Source organism: Mustela erminea, chromosome 18 (assembly GCF_009829155.1).
Source record: "Mustela erminea isolate mMusErm1 chromosome 18, mMusErm1.Pri, whole genome shotgun sequence".
NCBI lineage: Eukaryota > Metazoa > Chordata > Mammalia > Carnivora > Mustelidae > Mustela > Mustela erminea.
The window spans coordinates 5,881,781-5,904,808 of record NC_045631.1 but is presented as its reverse complement, the minus strand read 5'-3'; the positions used below and the strand labels follow the sequence as shown (position 1 = coordinate 5,904,808).

The window sequence follows — 23,028 nt, the reverse complement described above, 5'->3', positions numbered from 1 at the left end:
TTATTCCAGGGCTGCAAGGTTGGTCCAACATCTGCAAATCAACCAATGTGATACAATACATTAATAAAAAAAAGAACAAGAACCATATGATACTCTCAGTAGATGCTAAAAAAGCATTTGACAAAGTACAGCATCCTTTCTTGATCAAAACTCTTAAAAGCGTAGGGATAGAAGGTACACACCTCAATATCATCAAAGCCATCTATGAAAAACCCACAACGAATATCATCCTGAATGGGAAAAAAAAATGAGAGCTTTCCCCTTAAGGTCAGGAACACGGCAGGGATGTCCACTATCACCACTGCTATTCAACATAGTACTAGAAGTCCTAGCCTCAGCAATCAGACAACAAAAAGAAATAAAAGGCATCCAAATTGGCAAAGAAGAAGTCAAACTCTCACTCTTTGCAGATGATATGAACTTTATGTGGAAAACCCAAAACTGCACTCCAAAACTGCTAAAACTCATACAGGAATTTAGTAAAGTGTCAGTATATAAAATCAATGCACAGAAATTGGTTGCATTTCAATACACCAACAATAAGACAGAAGAAAGAGAAATTAAGGAGACAGTCACATTTACAATTGCACCCAAAATCATATGATACCTAGGAATAAACCTAACCAAAGAGGCAAAGAATCTGTACTCAGAAAACTATAACGTACTCATGAAAGAAATTGAGGAAGACACAAAGAAATGGAAAAACGTTCCATGCTCATGGATTGGAAGAACAAATATTGTGAAAATGTCCATGCTACCTAAAGTAATCTACACATTTAAAGGAATCCCTATCAAAATGACTTCATTTTTTTTCAAAGAAATGGAACAAATAATCCTAAAATTTATATGAAACCAGAGAAGACCCCAAATAGCAAGAGGAATGTTGAAAAAGAAACCTAAAGTTGGTGGCATCACAATTCTAGACTTCAAGCTCTACTATAAAGCTATAATCATCAAGACAGTATGGTACTGTCACAAAAACAGACACATAGATCAATGGAACAGAATGGAGAGCCCAGGAATGGACCCTCAAGTCTATGGTCAACTAATCTTTGACAAAATGGGAAAGAATGTCCAATGGAAAAAAAGTCTCTTCAACAAACAGTGTTGGGAAAATTATACAGCCACATGCAGAAGAATGAAACTGGACCATTTCCTTACACCACACACAAAAACAGACTCAAAATGGATGAAAGACCTCAATGTGAGACAGGATTCCATCAAAATCCTTGAGGACAACACAGGCAGCAACCTCTTCAACCTCAGCCACAGCAACTTCTTCCTAGAAACATCGCCAAAGGCAAGGGAAGCAAGGGCAAAAATGAACTTTTGGGACTTCATCAAGATCAAAAGCTTTTGCACAGCAAAGGAAACAGTCGACAAAACCAAAAGACAACTGACAGAATGGGAGAAGATATTCACAAATGACATATAAGATAAAGGGCTAGTATCCAAAATCTATAAAGATCTTATCAAACTCAACACCCAGAAAACAAATAATCCAATCAAGAAATAGGCAGAAGACATGAACAGACATTTCTGCAAAGAGATTCAAATGGCCAACAAACACATGAAAAAGTGCTCCACATCGCTTGGCATCAGGGAAATAAAAACCAAAACCACAATGAGATATCACCTCACACCAGTCAGAATGGCTAAAATTAACAAGTCGGGAAATGAAAGATGCTGGCGAGGATGCGGAGACAGGGGAACCCTCCTACACTGTTGGTGGGAATGCAAGCTGGTGCAGCCACTCTGGAAAACAGTATGGAGGTTCCTCAAAAAGTTGACAATAGAGCTACCCTACGACCCAGGAATCGCACTACTGGGTATTTACCCTAAAGATACAAATGTAGTGATCCGAAGGGGCACGTTCACCTGAATGTTTATAGCAGCAATGTCCACAATAGCCAAACCATGGAAAGAACCTAGATGTCCATCAACAGATGAATGGATAAAGAAGATGTGGTGTGTGTATATATAATGGAATACTATGCAGCCATCAAAAGAAACGAAATCTTGCTATCTGCAACATCATGGATGGAACTAGAGGGTATTATGCTGAGCGAAATAAGTCAATCAGAGAAAGACAATTACCATATGATCTCTCTGATATGAGGAATTTGAGAGGCAGGGCGGGGGTCCTGGGGGGTAGGGAGGGAAAAAATGAAACAAGATGAGATCAGGAGGGAGACAAGCCATAAGAAACTCTTAATCTCATGAAACATACTGAGGGTTTCTGGGGTGGGGGGGTGGATAGGGTAGCTGGGTAATGGACACTGGGGAGGTTATGTGCTATGATGAGTGCTGTGAAATGTGTAAGCCTGATGATTCACAGACCTATAACCCTGGGACAAATAATATATTATATGTTAATTTTTAAAAAAAGAATTAAGTCTCAGAATCATTGAGTCTGCTGTCCATGTTAAGAAGTGAGAGAAATAACATTAAAAACCTAAAGGAAGGAGTAGAAAATAAGAGGTATTAGAAGTAAGAGCAGAGGGGCGCCTGGGTGGCTCACTTGGTTAAGCGTCCGACTCTTGATTTTGGCTCAGGTCATGATCTCAGGGTTGTGAGATTGAGCCCCAGGTCAGGCTCCATGCCTAGCATGGAGCCTGCTTAAAATATAAAAAGAAAATAAAAAGAAAAAAGGAAATAAAAGAAGAGTAATGATAAGCACATGCCAACAAATGTAACAATATAGATAGCATAGGAAAATCAACTTCCAGGAACTGATGCAAAAAGAATTCTCAGAAATCATCCTCTAAAGAAATTGATGCAGTGATTTAAAATCCTCTCACGGGGGCACCTGGAGGGCTCAGTGGGTTAAGCCTCTGCCTTCAGCTCAGGTCATGATCTCAGAGTCCTGGGATCAAGCCCCATATGGGGTTCTCTGCTCAGCAGGGAGCCTGTTTCCCCCCCCCCCACCTGCCTCTCTGCCTGCTTGTGATAACTCTCTCTATCTAATAAATAAAATCTTTAAAAAAAAAATCCTCTCACAAAGAAAACATCCAGCCAAGACAGCTTTATAGGCAAAGTACTAAACAGCTTTCAAGGAATACATTATCCCAATTTCATGTACAAAATCGGGGTGATCTCTTCCAGACAAGAGAAAAAGGAAAAATTCCAATTCTTCCTCCAAGGCAAACATACCCTGATTTTTTAAAAAGGAAAAAAAGAAAAAAAAAAAGAAGTCTTACAGGAAAGGAATATATAGGCCCATATCACTCAGGATTATGGAAGCGAGAATCTTAAACACAAGCAAGCTGTGTTTATCCTAGTGATTAAAGAGTGGTTTCAAGGTGGATGAGTATTAGAAAAGCAAGGTAGGGTGATCCCCACATGAACACATTCCCCAGGAACACCATTAACGGCGTCTTACTGGGGCACGCCATCAGAGACTAAAGCCCCTGGTACTTCCTAGTAACAGCTGCCTGGCTTCTCTTTAATGCCTAAACTCTGCTTACTGTTGACTGCCTGGGCAGCTAAATCCTTATCCGCCTCTTTGTTTTCAGCGGAAACATGCCACGGATAAAGAAGTCCAATTCCTTTTGCGTTGTTCTGGGGAAAGAAATCATTGAGGCTCAAAAGAATGAAGTGTGATCTTCAACAAGGGGGAGAGTATCAAGAGTATATATGGCCTTCTTCACTGAAGAGCCCTATCTCCATATGATGCTCACGATGACCCTATCACTGGGTCACAGGATGGCTGAGACTGACTTCAGGTAACTCACAGCCAAGGAAGGCAGGAGATAACCATCACCGTGCAAGACTAATGCTGCACGGAGATAAGGACAAAAGAAGGAAGGAAAGAAGGGAGGGAGGAAGGAAAGAAGGGGTAGTTTGAGCTCAGAACAGAATTGGGAAGTCCTCCCACAGGTAGAGCTATTTAACTCCGATCTTAAGGAATGATGAGATGCCCTCAAGTCCAGGGGAAAGAAGAGTTCCAGACAGAAGGAACGGGCTTAGACAACGAGAAGGCTTTGAAGAGCAGATCGCAGGTTTGGCAAACCATGAAAGGCTGTACGGGGCACAACAGCTCTGTAAAGCATCATCTATCGGGAAAACAACATCGGTTCAGGCTCCCCAACCTCGTTCTTTACCCTGCACATTCGATCAGGAACTCGTGGAGCTAATTCCACATCCTACGTTTTCTCTTAAATCCTCTCTTCTCCATTCCCACTACTTTACCTCCCCCAACTTTTGCCTAGAATATGGCAAGCCCCTTCCTTTCTCCCCCCCACCCCTGTTTTTTTAATGTAGGCTGCATGCCCAGTTGGAGCCCAGTGCAGGTCTTGAACTCATGATCCTGAGATCAGGACCTGCGCTGAGAGCAAGAGTCAGATGCTTAACCAACTGAGCCACCCAGGCGCCCTGATATTGCAAGTTTCTTAGTTGGCCATCAAATCTCCCCATTTCCAGCCCACATGGTCACTGAAATGGTTTTTTCTAAAGTACAGCCAGGCCAGACCATTTTGTCACTTACTATCCCATACAGTTCTCTAGCACAGAGGAGAAAACGTTCATCCTTGCCGTGATATGTAATTTCAGGTATGATTAAGACCCTGTCCACCTTTTCAGACTCATGCTACCCCTGACCCTTCCAGACTCCTCGCTGGCACTGTGACGGTGCACGGGTTGCTAGTCCTACTTACTAGGATAGGTTGCCGATCACAGTGAGCCCACTTTATCCTGGAGAGAGGAGTGCCTACCCACGTGTTCAGGATTAAATAAAACTATGTATCTAGAAACATAAATACCTGGCCTTCATCTTGCCTATCCCCAGGACTTATTAAAGAATTGTAAACAGAAGAATGATGCAATTCCATCAGCACTTTAAAAAGATGAAAGGTGGTAGTGGGGACAGATGGAGGGGCTGAGGAGGGTGAGGAAGACCAGGGAGCAGGAGGAAATTCGTGGTGAGAAAGGAGTGTGTCACGTCAGCCAGACTAGAAACAAAGAACTACGGGAAAGTGAGGGATCTAATCTAAGGGACTCAGTTCCTAACTGCAAGTGGACATATTCAGGAACAGAAGCTGATTCTGACACGTCCTGATGCCTTTTCTGCCCTCCCATGAAACTACGCTCCATGCTTTGAAATGGATTCACATTACAGAAACGGGCAAACGGGTGCGGGGATCCGATCTCGCAAGTCAAGAAATGAAGCTGGGAAATGCCATTTAGGATTAAAAGGGAGCAGGGATGACTGTGTAAAAATGCTTCTAACGAATACGTTTAAAATCATTTTTCTGAAGACATGAAAAATGTTCTCATCAATGGCTCCAGGGATGAAACTAATGCAGAGTTTATAAATACGGGTAGGAATCTGGTGCATGTAACAAATCTTGGTTTCAAAAAAACAAAGAAACAACCCTAGCCATTTTATAAACACATCTTCTAGTTTGTTACATTGTCAAGCCGGAAACACAGTTTCGGGAGAAGACTCAGGGCAAAGCATCAAGAGACTCAGATGGTTTGACTATCAGTGCATTGCCTTACGGAAACTACCAAGCTTCTTGAACATCTGATCAGAAGAGCCAGGAAAACCTAGAAGTCCCACTGTGAGTTCTTCCACAAAAGGTCCACAGAGACAGAAATTTCAAATGCACATAGAAAGTTGATTCCTTCTATAATCTCATGACTCAATTGTGACTTCATACTGTGCTACGCAGATTGACAGTTTTAGCCAGCAGGGTCGCGTCCTATCGTTAAGGAGGATGATACGCTTCGGCACGTCCTCCGAAAAATGAAATAAAAATGCTAATGCAGAAACTGCATTACCTTATAATGATTTCAAGGTTTGAGCTGAGAATCCCTGGATATTCATTTATCGGAAGGAATTCCTGGATGCCCGTTTATCTGAAAGAAATAAATCGGTTTAGAAGATGTGCGGAGGCTGATGGTTCACCTAATGGTACTCCTTCTACGCGTAGTCTCGTGCCAACGTTCCGTGACACCTGTTTCTTGGAGTGTATTCTAAGACAGTCACTAGTGCTATTGATTTTCCCTCAAACCACTTTGTGAGCTAATTAAAGGAGTTAACAAGCAAGACCAATAGGTTTTAGGGTCTCCATCCCTCACCTCCCAAGTAAGACACAGAGGTTCTAGGTATGGCTGGTGCACTCCAGACCTGGCCAAGAGCAGGAGACACAAACTGCCTCAGACCCCCAAGACAGGGTGGCCAGAGCTCCAAGCCACTTTTGAGACTTTGTGTGTCCTACATCTGTCTTCCTGCAGCTGAGACAGATGGATGGAACGAGGAAGTGAGAAAGCACTTTAATACGAACTCAAAACCAGCTTCAGTTCTTCTCCTGCAGAATCCCCCTCATCACTGACTGCCACGTAAGGTCATCATGCTCATGGAGACTCACGGCCTCTATCCTGGATTCTTAGGTGGGCTGTGCCTGAGAATTCAGTCGGATTTAGAGCTTCTCTGCTTAGTTCCGAGGTAGGAGGTTCCTCCTTCCTCACAGCTGCCACTGAGCCCCACTGGGGCCCCCAGAGCCTCTGATGTCGACTCATCCCCGAGACAACAAAGGTGGTCTTGGTCAGGATGGATGTGCAGCTGTAGCTGGGGACTCGTCTACTTCTCAACTCCACTGGACTCCATGGTGCGGCATTTCCTACAGTACATGTTGCAGACTTGGATTTGAATCTCACCTCCCCTCCCTACCGTTCTCAGAGTCAGCAGCTGCCTTCTCCTAACCCTGTTTCTTCTCTTGTACCTAAAACGGGACACTGCCACCTGACTTGGGGAGGCTATAGTCAAGATCAACGGAGAGGAACAGTCCACGCAGAGTCCCACGAAGTCTGAAGCCCAGTCTACCTAGTTCTCATGACATCGTCTTCCTCAGCTGGGGTTGGGTGCCGCGGGCCATCCCTTCCCTTAGTAGCTGAGATGGAGCTGGGGATCGGGGTATCTGACAGCCATTCCTCGGAGAACGCTGGGTACTTACCACAGCTGGTTCTGCAACTCAGATCAGGCTAGAAACAGGCATAGGAAAAGGGGAAGGCGCCGAACTGCACGTGAGCAACGACTCAGGGGCTGGTCAGTAATGGGAGGTGGTAGCGTAACACACAAATTCAGCGCTGGCGCTTCGAAACCCTTGTCTCCCACAGCTTCCGGCCTCTCTGGCTTCTTGCTCAGCTCCATCTGTCTTCCCACCCGTCCACCTCCTGGGTCTGACCTCCATAGGTCTCTGACCCAGAATTCTCCTTCTCCTCCTCCCCCCTCTCTCTGGGGCAGTGGGGACTGCAGGCGGAGCTGCCATCTCGTGCCCAGCCGGCAGCCACAGCACCAGGAACAGAACGCAGGGCTGGCAAACAGGCAGCTGGCAAGGCAGCCTGGGCTCCTACGGGCTGTGTATCTCCAGCATGTCACAGGTTGAAGAGCAGCACCCGTCTCCTCTAGCCTCGAGAAAGCCAGGGCTGGTTAGGGCAACTGACAAAGGAACAACCTTGAAGAAGAGACCATATCCCACCTCCTTGGACAGAGGGCAAAGCTGGTGCCTCAGGGATACACCTGTGGTTTCAAGATGAGCAAGCTAAGAACCACAGCAACCGCCAAGAGGGGAGGAGGAAAAGAAGGGAGCCGTAGACGCTTCCAGACGAAGAGAATTTCTCCCAACGTGAAATGCACAGATAATTTAATGGAATTTACTTGATTTTCCCCTCAGGGTCTGACTTCAGGAAATCAAATTACAAAGTCATCATCATATCCTAGATTTATTACAACTGACCTGCAGGCAAAAGGATAGAACTATTACATAAACACTTCGATTCCATGTATATATCTTAAATAGAGGAGGGTTCAAACAAGAATACAGGATAAAATATTCCCAAGCTCCAAGAAGCAGGTATGTTACTGAGTTCCATTTGTACAGACAAATAAGGCAATATCCCTGCACATTAGCTTTTTGATAATTTTTATACATTTTTCTATGGTACAAGAGAAAAATAACCAGAGCTCACAATGTACAGTTCTTACACTATTTTCACAGTTTGTGAACACTATACACCCTTTTGTTTTAATAAAGATACATTGTAATAAACTCCTTGCCCTTAAGTTTATAGTTTATAATAATCTATGATTAATACACTAAAATTGCCTTTTGATGTGGTCATCCACACAAGAGAACGGTCAGATGAAGCTCCTGGACAGTCAGAATTGCTTTTATCCCCACGTGTCCGATGGCAAAGTGACCCTACGCGGAGCCAGACGGGAAGTGGACAGCAGAGCAACAGATTTCCTCTTGAGTCCCCGGGAGCAACGGAGGACGATGGCTTGGTGTGGTTGAAGGAAGACGCACAACAACGCTTCCTTTCAGGACACTGGGGGGTCGAAGGTTTAGGAGGCTGGGGTTGGGGGAAACTGGGGAAACTAGGGAAGTGGACCGAAGCGAGAATTCATTTCTGAAACTTGGAGATTTACGGGGATGTCACGTGACACAGCACCGTCCTCCCTCGACTGTTTTACAGCCTTTGGACGATCGCCCTGGGAGGGGGCTCCCCCTCAGAACCACCGGCCACACGCTTCCGACGACACCGCTGCTCTCGGCTGCGGCTGCCCTCTCCCGTGCGCTTGAACTGTTCACGGAGCCGCTTCACTGCCACACAGAGCCGCACGCTCGGGACCAGCGAGGCCACTGTGACACAAGAGGGGCCACCCGGCTAATGAGTCGTGATGGAGCAGAACATCAGGGGGCAGACCTCAGTGGCCTCACAACTACTCTGGGGCGGTTTGGGGGTTTGGGTTGGTTTGGTTTTTTCAATAGAATTCCAATTCCAAAAAATAACAATAATCTGCCAGAGACTCTCGCCGGCGATGAGCTTCTGTAAGGGACCCTCGTCTGGTCCGACGTGTCTCCGGAAGACGCTTCTTCACCACCCGTCACATCAGCGAGGCCCTATGTTTCTCAGCCTTTTAAACGTTACAGCATGGGAGGGACTGGGCGCTAAACATCCCTGGAAATTAAAAAGGTTTTTGCTATAGGATGGGGAAAAAAAGGCAAAATATTGGATTAAGCAAAAGTCACAGAGCGGCAACAGACCAGACGGGAAGGGAGGGGGATTCTGAAACCGAAGATCTGGGCCAGTGAGCAAAAGGTTGAGGTTTGGTCTTGTGCTGCCTACAAGCACTCTCTACATTATCAGTCAAGGCACATCGCTTCTAGCTGCTTCTCCCTGTGCGTGAGCTGTGACAGCTGAAGTCTCAGGCGCGGGACCGAGGGGAACCCAGAGCTTCTACAAGTCGTTCTGGGTCAGATGCTCGGCATGGAAACATCTGTACTCTTTGCCCTCAGTATGTTTTTCTTGTTTCAGTCCGGGTGGTTTGTGGCAGATGGAACATCAAGTTGGCAGCACACCGAATTTGAGAATGAAGATTCTTAGGATCAGCACCTTCTCTGACAAAGTGGCAGACTCCTGAGTCTTCCCGACGAAGAGCAGAAGGACCGGTAAAGGAGAAAAGAACACATTCTGTCCCGTCTCAATATTTCCGTGTCCACCTCTTTGAACGCAACATGGTTTTTGGTAAAGATAAATTCATTCTAATTTAACGTGATATTTCAAACAGGAAATGTGGCTGAGCACATCGATCCCCGAACACCGACTGTGACGGTAAAGCAACAGAATATCAAATCAGTAAATCTATTGCACTTGGTGAAGAAAGTAAATCCCTCCCTTGTCTCCCAGCTCCGGAAGGCCGTGGGTCTCGTGGGCTGCACCAGCTCTCCTCAATCAAGCCCGAGTCTCTGTTCAGACATCGTACGTCCATCACTGCATTCTTCCGGCATCTGGAAGTCCGACAAAACACCACTCCAGTAGCTGCGTCTTCAGTTTTGAGTCTAGAAGTGAATTTAAGAGGTGATCTAATCACACTCAGCAAATTGATCGTACTGACTTCCACATTTCATGAGTAAATTCATCACAAAAGAACAGGACGCGGTCTCTCTGACCAGCACTAACACTGTGATCAATCAGGTATCACGGGGATGCGTGTTCTAGGTGACGGGAGTATACAGACAGGATGGAAACGAACACCAATCTTATTGCACATGGTGTCTGGGCGAGCAGTAAAAACACTGTGATACGGGATGAAAATTCTTTACGTCTTGCTTCCTCTCAGCCCTTTTTTTCTCAAATCTGACGCAGCAGCGAGATCAGTCGACATACATAGGAGAGCTGGGAGTCGCTGGCATCTGATCCAGGATCTTACAAACATAGCAGGCGACCTCGACGGTACGTTCTTCATACATCAAAATAAAGGGATGTTTCTGTAAGAGAATTGGACAGAGAAAAGGAAAAACATCAAAGTCTGTGTCAGAGCCCACAATGAGCTGCTCTCAACTGCACCGTGGCACAGAACCGGGGGCTCCCAACACATGTGACTGCACAGTTTCGTGGCACTGGCACAGAGAGGCGAGCATGGCCAGTGTTTCATGGAGACGTGGGGCCGGGTGCGGGCAAGCCTGATCTGGAAAGGCCACCTGGTCAGTGAAGTCGGGAAGCTAATCTCTGCCACGGGGCCTCTCTGTCGAGGCAGAGAGCAGAGTGGGGCCTCTGCCGCCATCTGAGAGCCAAGAAGAGCTGCACGGATTCCGTCGCCAATCCTCTTGGGACATTGGACACAGACCTCAACCTCCCCTCCCATCTGCCCACGTGCAGCAGAAGGATCTTAGAGAAAAGACTCGGCCAGGGCCTCAGATGCATCCCAGGATCGCATTCTAGGGGCTTCTGCCCTGACCCCTGCAAAGCCCCTTGCCCCAATTCTGAGTCACTAAAGCCCCCCCTCACATGCCCTCTCTGTCAGTACTCTTCATTCATGGCTTCTCTGAGCTTGCGGACTGCATATCTTTACAGTCCTTGCTAGTGCTGACCACAGGCTGGACCTAACATCCGGGACAGCTAGACACTCAGGTCTTTCCTTCAAAGATCCCCAGGTCATTAGATCAGTGTTTTCTTCACTGCCGAGACTGATGCCACATCCAGGATGGCTTAGGACACCCATGTCCTGAGGAAGGGTGGACTGTCAAAGAGAAGGGAATTTTCTATGTGACGTAAATTTGCAGGAGAGCATTTCATGATGGCAGAAGCACAAGAAAGTCTTATAGGTGTGTTACCCATACCTAGACCATGTGGTGGAAGGTGGCTCCTTTCCTTTAAAGTGAGTGTTACAATTCTTCAGGGTAATTTTTATGACCCGTCAAGGTCAAAATTTTCTGAAACTTTCCATGAGAATCCAGATAGTAAATTGGTAGGAAAATTATAACTTTCAATTTGCTCCTTCCAAATATCTATTTCAAACATTTTTTTAAATTACTCATTAGGTCAAGCTGTTTGTCTAGGATGGAGAGGACCATTACTTGCTTAGCAAACCGGCATGCTAACAGAATTCACAGTGAGGAAATATCTAAAATTCCCAAAAGTAAAAACAAAAACAAAAACAAAACATAGAATATAAAACAAACAAAATTTCCAAAGTCTCATACTCACCAGAAGTTCTTTATACTTTGGCCTTTTGGATTCATCCTTTGTAAGGCTAAAATAACACAAAAAGAACATTAATAAAATGGAGACACAGTTACCCAAGTATTTTTCTTTTCACAAATGAAATATGACAAAGAATCAAGCAGTTTTTTCCTTCAGATATAAGAGTAACAACAAGGACAACCCACCCAACATAAAAAAAACAAACAAGAAATTAGACAAGGTATAGCCTAAGGATTTATCCCGAGGATATTCAGTGTAGAAGCATTAGTGAAAAACTGGAAACAAGGTTAACTACTGAAAATCGGATAAATTATGGCACAGCCGCATGGCAGAGTACTGCGCAGTTAACTATATGAATGTGTACGTATAAAATGTGCGTGTGTGCATGTGTGCACGTGCTTTCTAAATATACACGCGAGTATTTACAGACACAACCAAAGAGAAACCAGTGTCTGGGAACTAAACTATATATAAATTTTATCAATTTATCCTCAGATTTTAAAAATTTTTGCATTCTGTATCTCAATCCGTGTTCTCTGGTCCAAAAGTTGACAGCATCACTACCTCACTAAGGACCACACTGCTATGTTGAACCCCTGCCCTGGTGATATCCTCCCCTTGAATCCTACCTTGTCTAACTTAACGTGACCAGAAGCATCTTCATGTAGTTTCTATTTTCCAGATTTGTCCTGGACCATATCTTAGCCACCGCTCTCCTCCAACCTATTATATTCAACTTTTTTTACTATCAAAAGGTAACCAGGGGCACCTGGGTGGCTCAGTCTGTTAAGTGTCCAGCTCTTTGGTTTTGGTTCAGGCCACGATCTCAGGGTCGTGAGATCAAGCGCCGTCTCAGGCTCTGCGCTCAGTAGAGTCTGCTTCTCTCTCCACCCCTCGCCCCCACTTGTTCTTTCTCTCAAATAAAGAAATCTTTTTTTGAAAAGTTTACCACTGGCAACACAGTTCCCCAATTTCTACAGCCAGTGCTGTGTTCTACACCCACACCTTCTGCGCGGCACAGCCCGTAGCTACACAGAGTTCCTGAATGCACAGCCACCAGCCTCTCAGGGTGACCTTGGTGGCACACAGTCATCCGAGCCACCTGGGGCAGCCTAAGCTAGAGACGGCTCCACAGAGGGGTGGAGAAATGCAGCTCCTCACCCACGTCACGCCAAGCTTGGGGGCCCACCCAGCGGCACGGCTTACTCCAGGGTCCTTGAAGGCCCCGGCTGAGAACACGCTACAGCCCAACTTGGCCCTGCGAGCTGCTGGTCGCAAGGTCTCTTCCACCCCACCAGCTTCCCGCACACTGTCCTCTGCTTCCAGGCGACCAACTGCAACCCCTTCTGCTGGGTTCATAGCCCTTCTTGGCCAAGTCTATCTTTTCTAACAATCTATGAATGCTAAACTCTTCGTCTTTTCTAAAAAGACATTATTCCAAAAAAAAAAAAATTCTGTATTTCCTCCATGTTGTGAATGATAACTGAATGCCTGAGTATAAAACTAAAACTGTAGGACAAGGCTAACAATTCTGTTTCCTCTATACCCCAGAACTAGGACTCGTTTTCTGGCAAATACTGTTGCTAATAACGAGCTGGTGGCTGTCAAATTAATTAGTCCCTCACAGACATTCTATCCTCCTGCTAACTTACACCTTATCATTGTTCTGTACTCCTACTTCAATGCATTAGGTATAAATTCACCTTGGTCTATCCTACATGGTAGAGACTTTAATTTCAGTCCAAGAACACATCCTAGATCACTTCTCAAATGCTTTTCACGATTGTCTCCAATATTCCATCTCCACTTCCAGAATTATCTTGTCATTTTCACTACACACTTGCGAGAAGTTCCCACTCTAGTCTCCCTGGTGCTTGACTGCTCTTTGCTACAGTGTCATTTGTGTCACGCCGGGAGACCCCTCAGCCCTATTCTGCCAAGTTCCCAATTCCGTCCTCAATTGTTTCCAGTCTAGAGTACATCAAATCTGCTTTCCTTTGTAACAATAGCTGTGTTTTTTCATTTCTAAAATTTAATGAGTTTTCATATCCAACTCTTCCTTTCATCGCTGTTTTTCTCCTTCCTCGGTTTTAGCAGAACCCACGCCTTCATTTCCTTGGACACCCTAAATACACTGATTTTACCCTGAACTGTATTTTAGACTATTCCACGACTCAGCTTGCTTTACCATAAACTCGTGTTCTATTAGTTGCTTTTCTTAGCATTAGACTCTATGTATTTTGGAAATGTGGTTTGCAGGGTGTGCACGCTTCTCCACACCTCTGCTCAGCAAGTCTCCAAGCACCTAAGTACTATGAACAGCAGCTAGAGAGACAGACAGCGGTTTCACACATCCGGGGCCACCAGCCTAGAACATGGTGCCACCATGGGTCTGTGCAGTCCCATACAGACCCAGCACCCTGGCTGTCTACGACCCTGCCACTACGTAGCCTGTAGCTGTGGCCCAGGCAGTGACTGATACAAGCATGTCTTTCACTCCCCAGATCCTGACTTCTAAGCAAACCCTGCTCCTGCAGACCCCGGTCCACAAAAGGGCACTTGTCCACCTCTGATCCCACAGGAAGTAATGCCCCAGCTGCCACTGCTCGCTTCTAGACCTGGGGAGAGCACGGCCACAGCTGCAGATTTCAGAGCATTTTACACACACTTCCGTCCAGCTGCCACCCGCACTGATATTTACTTTGTAAAGCTGCCACGACTTTTTGGTTTCCGATTTTTCCATGTCATTTACTGGAGCAAAAAGCTGTGCCAATGTAGACACTCATGACGCCATGTGAGCAGAAACGTTTAACCCAATTTTTATTAACACTATCTTCTGTTTCAGAATTCCTGCTGCCACCAGTAATCACAGTAACCCCAATTAGTTAAGCCCCAGGGATCCAGTAAGGGAGCCGGCTGTCAAATTCATCCCAATGAAATAAAATGTGAACATGTATTTCCTCAGCCACATCGTGGGTGCTCTAGCCACCAGACCGGACGGGGCGGACTGTGAAACATTTCCATCATCTCCAAAAGTTCTGCTGGCAGCTTCAGACCCACTTTTCAGTTTACCGATCTCTCTTCAGTTACACCTCATCTGCCGCTTAATCCAGCTACCGAGTTTTACTTTATGATATTTATTTCTGGACATTCAGTTTGCTGCTTTGTAAATTTCTGTTTATCGCTTATATGTCCAAGCGTCTTCTCCATTTTTCTTTACATTTATGAAAAACTTTCTCCTGTTTCTCATTATTCTCATATCTGAAGTCCTCGGATGCATCCTGCTATCAGTCGTTTCTACTAATTCTCGTATCTTGTATGAGTGCTGGAATTTCTCCTGAACAACTCATCCTGCATTTGACTTATCTTTGGGAATTCTTGGGTCCCAGCTTGAAGGATCTGTCCTGCTTCTGCCAAATAACTGAGTCTTTCCAATCAGCAACCTCTTAACAATCTTTACCTCCCCTAATTTATTTTTTTTAAGTCACTTTTTTTTCTTATCAAAGTATTGTTGACCACAACGGTACACTGGTTTCAGGTACACAACAGAGTGATTCGACAAGTCTGTGCATTACACTGTTGCTCCCACATGTCACCATACAACGCTACAATATCACAGTCTATGGTCCCTGTGCTGCACCTTTCATGTCCATGATTCATTCCTTCTGCAGCTAGAAGCCTGGACGTCCCACTCCCCTCCACACATATGACCTCTCTCCAACCTCGCTCCCCTCTGGCAACCATCAATTCTCAGTATTTATGGGTCTCTTCCTGGTTTTTGTTTATTCATTTGTTTTTGATTTTTAGATTCCACATCTAAGTGGAATCATGACATTTGTCTTTCTCTGACTTATTTCATTTAGCATAATATCCTCTAGGTCCATCCATGTTGTAACAAATGGCAAGATTTCCTTCTTTCTATGGCCAAGTAATATTCCTGCATGCACACACCCCACATCTTTATGCATTCATCTACAATGGACACAGATTGCTTCCATATCTTGGCTACTGTAAGTAATGTTGCAATAAACACACAGGTGCATATATATTTTTGAATTAGTGTTTTCATTTTCTTTGGCTAAGTACCCATTAGTAGAACTACTGGATTGTATGGCATTTCTATGTTTAATTTTTTGAGGAACTTCTGTACTGTTTTCTAATTCACATTCTCACCAACAGTGTGCATGGAGGAATTCTTTTTTATCTACATCCTTACCCATACTTGTTATTTCAGACCTTTTTAATTCTACCCATTCTGACAGGTAGGAGGTGCTATCTCGTTGTTTCGATTTGCGTTTCTCTGATGATTAGAGATGGTGAGCATCTCTTCATGGACTTCTTAGCCATCTGGATGTCTTCTCCGGAAAAATGCCTATGCAGGTTCTCTGTCCACTTTTTAACTGAATTATCTGAGGTTTTGTGGTGCTGAGTTGAGTTCTTTATATATTTGGACATTAACCCCTCATCAATGTTTTGCCTCCCATAGTTTCTGATTTCACTTAGTTTTAGAACTCTGTGGACTCCTTGGTTTTGTACCAACTCTGATACATATAAAAAGACACCATGAAATGTTTATCTGGTATTTGAGTAGATTCAGTGTAATTACTGTCCAAGATCGAATCCACTCCAATAATCTGCAGTCCACACTCATCATTCCACAGCTGTTTCTTCGCTCTTTGGGTATGGCTCTGATTTTGTGTCTTTCTTAGCTGGTATGTACATTTATGGGTGCCTGTTTTAAACGGAAGCTTGCCAAGTTTTCTTTATCTCTGAAATGCATAAGACAACAGCAGTATCTTACAACATCCCTAGACAGGTTTTTTTTTCTTTTTTCCTTCCCTATTCGCTAATTTAGTCTTGTACTTTCATTTAAGGACTCAAGTTTTTCTTCAAGTCAAGATAATTTTCATTTTAATTCTCTACTATCAGTTTAGTGGAATCGCCTGGATTTTTTTCTCCAGGTCTCTCATTCATCTTTTTATCCTTTCCTCTGCAAGATTAACTCAAGGGTGTTCCCTGTGTAAGGGATTCAGTCAACCCTGCAACACCCGCTAAGCTATGTACCATCACTGCCTCCCCTTCAATTCAGAAACCATGTCTGCTCCTTGGAAACTTCTGAATTCAAATTAGTCCATTTTCCCCAGCTTTTCCGCTGACATTTTCAGTGGCAAATTTTTAAGGGGATATTTGTTCAAATTTTCCAAACTGATACAATTCTCATCTTCCTTTCTCTTTCTCCATGCCCCACAGGCACCAATGCTGACTGAACATGAGGAACTGACCCTGGTCACAGACCCTGGTGACTGTGAGAAGGAGTAGAGGGCCATCCCAAGGGCACCATCACCTGGTCAACGGATCTGCCTCCTGGATCTGTGCCCACAGATTCCACCACACTCCCCAGCCTCTAACCAACACAAGTGTCCTCACTGGGAGTCACTGCAGACTCCCAGTACAAGACTGGGACAAGACCCCAGACTGGGCCAAGTACAAGGCAGGAGTGAATACTGCCAGAGAGTCCTGGCCATGTCTGAGATTAACTGCAGAAAACACTCCCTCAAGACATTTTTAGATCAAGATCTGCTTCCTACTGGCCTGGCCCCTAGGTTGCCTGCTCTCCTGGGTCCTCTGTGGCACGCTGAGAAATTCCAGTGCAGGTCTGATATCCTGCCTGTGCTGTTTTCCCTCTGCATGCAGCCAACTAGACCAGTCAGCCCATCTCTGAATTCAGCCTCATCTTCCCAATTTCACAAGAACTCCTCATAGAACTTTTGCCCTTTTTCAGAACAAGTAAAGACTTAAAAATTCTATTAACATTTTAAATAGGGAGGCAAAGCAGGGAGGAAGGTAAGCTGGGCACTGGTATCATCACTTTGGTCCTGAAGCCCTCATCTCCCTTTTATTCCTTAAGGAAACTTCTAACTGAAGCATATGTTCAGCAAAGCAACACACCCTAAATGCAGAACAAAAATAAGAGGAACAATATTCTGACTCTATTACCTTTTATTCCTTCTTGTCTTCTTAAATTTCATACAAATGAAACCACAGATACTGTTTTATGTCTTCCTTCTTTCATGCAATGCCGTTTGCCCTCATTGCCAAGGGTAGCAATGGCCCATCTTTGTGCTGTGTAGTGTCGTGTGAACAATGCTAGAACTTCCTGTCAACCCTACTGCTGATAGAGATGCTTCTTTTCAGCTAGAGGTGATCATGAACGTGTGGTTCTGGACATCTCACACATGTCTTCTGGCGTGCCTCTGTCTGGACCTTTGTGGGGCACATACTTGGGACCTGAACTGCTGGAGCATAACGTATGCACTGGCTGTATTCCACCAGCTCTAGGAGATCCTGCCACGGCTTCTCAAAGAGTCTGCGCCAACTTACAGGCCTGCAAGTGCTGGATGGGACTTACAGTTGCTTCAGATGCCCGGGTACCATCAGTCTTTTAACTGCGGTCATTTCTGGTGATCTTAACGGTGTTTCATCGTAGTTTCAACTTGCGTTCCCCTGATGTCTAATAATGCCGAATGAACACCCTTTCCTAAGTTTACTGAGCACCTGAATGCCATCTTTTTAAGCACCTTTTCAAGTATTTGGCCATTTCTGGTTGTCACTTTCATATTTACAAGTGTTTTATACTCTTTACATATTCTGAATGAAAATCCTTTTTCCAACATCTATGGCAAGGACACCGCATGGTTGGCATTTCATTCAGTGGTGTCTTCTAATCAAGAGACATTCTTAGATGTTAACAAAATCTCTTCTTTTATGCTTAGGTGCATTCTGTGTGCTGTTGAAGAAATTTAATCTGCCCAAAGGCTATAAGAATATGTTCCTGTATCTTCCATTACAAGTTTAACTTACACAACTGAAGAAATTCAGTTTGGCCAAAAAACTGCTCAAGGGGAGGACTGAGAAATGTGGCTAGAGCAATAAACCAGGTCCAGATCATAACAGGTTTTGAAAGCTAGGTTAATTTAGCCTTTTTTTTTTTTTTTTTTTTTAAGGGCCATGGGCATCCTCTGGACCAGGGCTCCCCAGGCCTTTTTTCACCATCGCCCTTTCCTTCCTATGCAATTTAAACACCGTGTATCTGTTTATATGCTGTAGCAGGCCTGCAGAGGGCTGCAAACCATTATGTTAATCCAAGAGTTCCTGCCTCTCTGGAACAAATTTTTGACCCCTTTGGGGTGATGATATCACTCTGTTAAAATGCATGTTCTAGACAGTCTTAAACAAAAAGGAACATAATCAGACGTGCATCATAAAAAATACAACTCTGACAAAAAGAAGAGTGGTCTGGAACAATGGGATACTGGAATATGAGGAAAGCCAGTAGAAACTGAATGATCCAGGTCAGAGAGGACAGAAAACACCCCAGGACAGTGGAAGGGAGGATGGACACATGCAAAGAACTGACAGGAGCAGGTCCTAAAAACAAATGTACTTCCGACTACAGCCCAGGATGATCTGGGATGAGCGGAAACCACGGACCTACTCAGGTTGACGTCTATAACCGTTATCTGTAGGGGAGCATGGTACCAAGCGAAACGGAAATAAAAAATACACAAGTACTACACAGAGATACAACAAAAACAGTAGAGACATCAACAGATCAAGAAGAAATCAACTGTGGTGAGAGGTTCACAGATGATCGTTTTGGAAATTCTACTCCATGACTCACAGATTACTTCAACTAAATTATTTTATCAGAAGGGAATATATAAAACGATCACGTGCGATTCTGTAAACTGCATATTTGTGTGCAAACTGGTAAAAGTGAATTGTTTTTGAAAAGGAAGAACAGCCAACTTGAGTCATCCTAACAGCATTCTACCTATAAAATTTTGAGGTATTCCTTTCCCCCGGAAAACCAATGCAAAGGTAGGCTTGAATTACAGAAGATGAAATAGTTTCTAATCGTATTTTCTAATTATTCGAATCTTTTCTAATTATTTGAAAAGAGGGCAATGCTAGACCATGAAATGGAAGTCTTAAAAGGACCAGAGAGAGGAGTAAGAAACAGCAGTCCTAGCAAGAAAAAAATTCTGAAAAAAAGAAGAGTGTTTTCAAGAATGCTTTTTGCTCATAAACACATCTTATTTTTAAGTCATGTTGGATAAATTATCGAAAATATTGAAACGATAAAGCAGATTTCACATAAAACACAGACTGAGGCGGTACAAAGCACGACTGTATTCCTGCCTCTCTGCAGTTAGTCTGACGTTCTCCACACACGGCCGTGCACGTGCACGTGCGCGCACTTGTGACAAGGCAGACGAACTACGCTAGGCTCTGCACACACCGCCCTTAGAATAAGGTTGCAGAGAGCCGGCACGTGGCCCACCCGCGGAGGGCGGGGCCTGGCTCTACCGCACGCCCACGTGTTACATGCTGCGTCAGCGCTGCGTCACTGCTACGTCACTGCTACGTCAGCGCAGACAGCTGCCCCGCACTCACAGTCTGACCTGGCGGGGTCCTGACTCGGGAAAAGCTTCCGGGTGATTCCTATATAGCTTCCCCGTTAGAACCACGTGGGACGGAGACGACCCATGTCGCCTGGTGGCATTTCTGGCACAAGGCCTTAGACGTCCACAGGCAGCAGCCTCTCCGCCTGCAGCATCTGCTTCTACTCAGCACCGGGTCCTCAGTACTCAGCACCTCAGTACCTCAGTACCTCATACCGAAGTACTCAGTACCCAGTCACGGTGCAAGATCGACAATCTCGGGCCGGCGGGAGCCTTCCGTGAGACGGTGGGACCCGAGCCCCCGCCCGGAAGCAGAGCGACAGCCGGCAGCGCCCCTTCCCCGCGGGGGTACCGCGCCGCAAGAGGAGCAAGCCCCGCGGCCCTCTCCACAGCACCTCCGGGCACTCACCACAAGTTGACGAAGTTGATGAAGCTCGGGGAGAACTCGCGTTCTTCGGAGTTGCTCAGCTGCGGAGGGTCCCCTTTCACGACTTGCGTGAGCTGATCGAACACACTGTTCCACTTTGGGTAAGGAAACCGGCCTGTGGCTAACTCGTACTGCAGAGAACAGGGGAGAAAGCACGCTGCGCGTTATCACTGCTCCTCACCAACACCACGTGGAAAATCTGAACTCCAAGCAAAACTCTTGTGAAGTCTTGAATCCAACCCAGATAAGGGTGAGGTGAGGTTTTTGCAATTATAAGGGGAGGCGGAAGAGGTATTTAGAAATCAAGAGGCTATAAGATCAACTGAGCTCAAGGACTGGGGCCGAAAGGGAAAACCCAGACAATGTCGCCACCGCCTAAGCGTCAGGGCAGCCCTTGATTCAGATACCTTTATATGAAGGACCCTGGAAGGCTGGTTCTAGAGCTTTACTGGTGCAAAAGGTGCACCATCTGTCATAATCTGAATGGAAGTGGTCAGTCTTTTTTTTTTTTTTAAGATTTATTTATTTGACAGACAGAGATCACAAGTAGGCAGAGAGGCAGGCAGAGAGAGAGGAGGAAGCTGGCTCCCCACTGAGCAGAGAGCCCGATGCCGGGCATGGTCAGTCATTTCTAAGGTAAGAGAACTTGCAACCAACAAAAGCCCAACCTGAGCTCTGAGGAAGCAACATGCAGATTCTGTTCTCCAGGCGTCCTGTGGTCACTACAACTTCACCCACAAGCAGGTATTACCACAACTGAAGAAATCAGGTCTGGGCTCAACCCCAAACCCTGAACCCAAAAACGGCACTCGGGACAGATGTATCTCTAAACCACACCAAACTAGATCTGAAGGTTCTTATAGACCTACGTCCCAATGCACCAAAGGTCAAACATATTTGTGGACTGTATTCTCATCTTTCTCTCACTCTGTTCTGGGGATAATGAAAACCAAAAAATTGTGCTTTTTCCAAAAAAATAGGTTTAAATCTGTGGCATGGCCTAAATGAACCCCATGTCAGGTGCACTGATAGGTGAAAGGTAATGGGAGGGTGAGACCTCCAAGGTCATCCGAGAAGGTATCTGAGAGAGAGCACTGTCTGAGGACACCGTCTCAGAGCTTCTTCAGCTCAGGGCTATTGGATGGTGTTGATTTAGTCAAGTATTAAATTACTAATTTATTAAATTACTAGTTTAGTTACTAGTGAAAGGGAAGCTACCATGCAAACATAAGGGCATCCTCCAGAGGGAGGCTGGGGTGGGAAGTTCTTTGCCCTAAGATGGCGCCTTTAGCTCACCACTGTCCCCAGTTACACACACCTGTGGGGGAGCAGCAGGCACGCCACACACATGCAGAAATGCAGGCCTCTGACTAAGGTTTCTTTCCAATATAAATACAAATGCTTAGGATGAAGTAAACCTTATTGGTTATTCACAACACTAGGAATAACTTCATCAGATTCATTCTTGAGAACAGATGTTAGTAAGAGAAGGAAAAGGTAAAATGCACCACAGAAAGTGAAGGACTTAGGAACTTAGAAATTAATTTCACAGATTTCTTAATTTGTATGAGATTATTCACATGGAAAATAGATTGGGAAGCAATTTTAAGTACTGAATGCCTTGCTTTTAAACAAAATTTAGTCAGATATACTAAAAGAACTTACTGAAAATGTTTCTGTTAAAACTTTTCACAAAACAAAATTCTGTTTGTAAGCTGAAGTAAATACTCCCTTTAAACATAACTGGTTTGGACGTAGGTGTTTCTCAATCGTGACTATCTTTTATATGCACACGGTTAGGTACTCAGCAGGACGCTATAGGTCGTGCTGTAGGCCTCTGGACCGTCACCACAGGGCATCACCTAAAAGATGCCCAAGTTCCATGTTCTCTCCTAACTAAAGAAGAAGGGCTTATTTCTCTCTTTTGGTCAGTTGGCTTCACAACAAGAAAAGACTCCATGAGGTATCGCTCATACCATGTTATAAGGGAAACCGGATGGAGTCTTCTGCAGAGGTCAGCCCCTAGCCTTAACTGTGGGTACAGAGAATTCATCATGCCCGGCAATGTGACTCAGCAGGATCGCTAACAAGGGTATGTGATTGTCATCTACAGGAAGACCTCAAGGCCACATAATGCCAATGAACAGATGGAGAGTATTTAATAAGCTACAAAAAAAATTTCTCTGCTTAGAACCTGTGTTACCTCTGGGCCATGGGACCTTATTAAAAATGGGAGGAAACTGAAGGGAAGCTTTAGGCTGCCTCCCAAATAGGACACAGCTCCATCTAGTGATAGGAAATCCCACAATGTAGAAGCAGCTGTCCAGAGTCCGAAGAATGCCACCAAGCCGTGGTATATCAGGAAGCACAAGAAAATAAATCGAAAGCTTCAAACCAAAATTTAGGAATAAGTAAGTAATAAGCAAATACAGATACTTCTAAGACAGAAGGAAAATTTTAGTACAGTCATAGGTGAGAAAGAAGAGTTTATTTCAGGTGCCTGGGTGGCTCCGTGGGTTAAGTCTCTGCCTTCGGCTCAGGTCATGATCTCAGCGTCCTGGGATGGAGCCCTGCATCAGGCTCTCTCCCCTCTCTCTCTGCCTCCCTCTCTGCCTACTTGTGGCCTCTCTCTCTGTGTCAAATAAA

General features: G+C 44.9%; 1 protein-coding gene across 2 annotated transcripts in view; it reads right to left on the bottom strand.

Moving 5' to 3' along the window:
• Positions 1-7,706: 7,706 nt before the first annotated feature.
• The window catches only part of MAP2K4 (mitogen-activated protein kinase kinase 4), a 137,791-nt gene continuing 122,469 nt past the window's right edge, over positions 7,707-23,028 (bottom strand). For both annotated transcript variants that reach the window (XM_032319842.1, XM_032319843.1), the window contains 3 exons: positions 20,365-20,513; positions 11,494-11,539; positions 7,707-10,274 (listed from right to left, as the gene is read on the bottom strand). In XM_032319842.1, the coding sequence (XP_032175733.1) occupies positions 10,161-10,274; positions 11,494-11,539; positions 20,365-20,513 (309 nt within the window). In that variant the 3' untranslated portion in view covers positions 7,707-10,160. The remainder of the gene's footprint in view (positions 10,275-11,493; positions 11,540-20,364; positions 20,514-23,028) is intronic.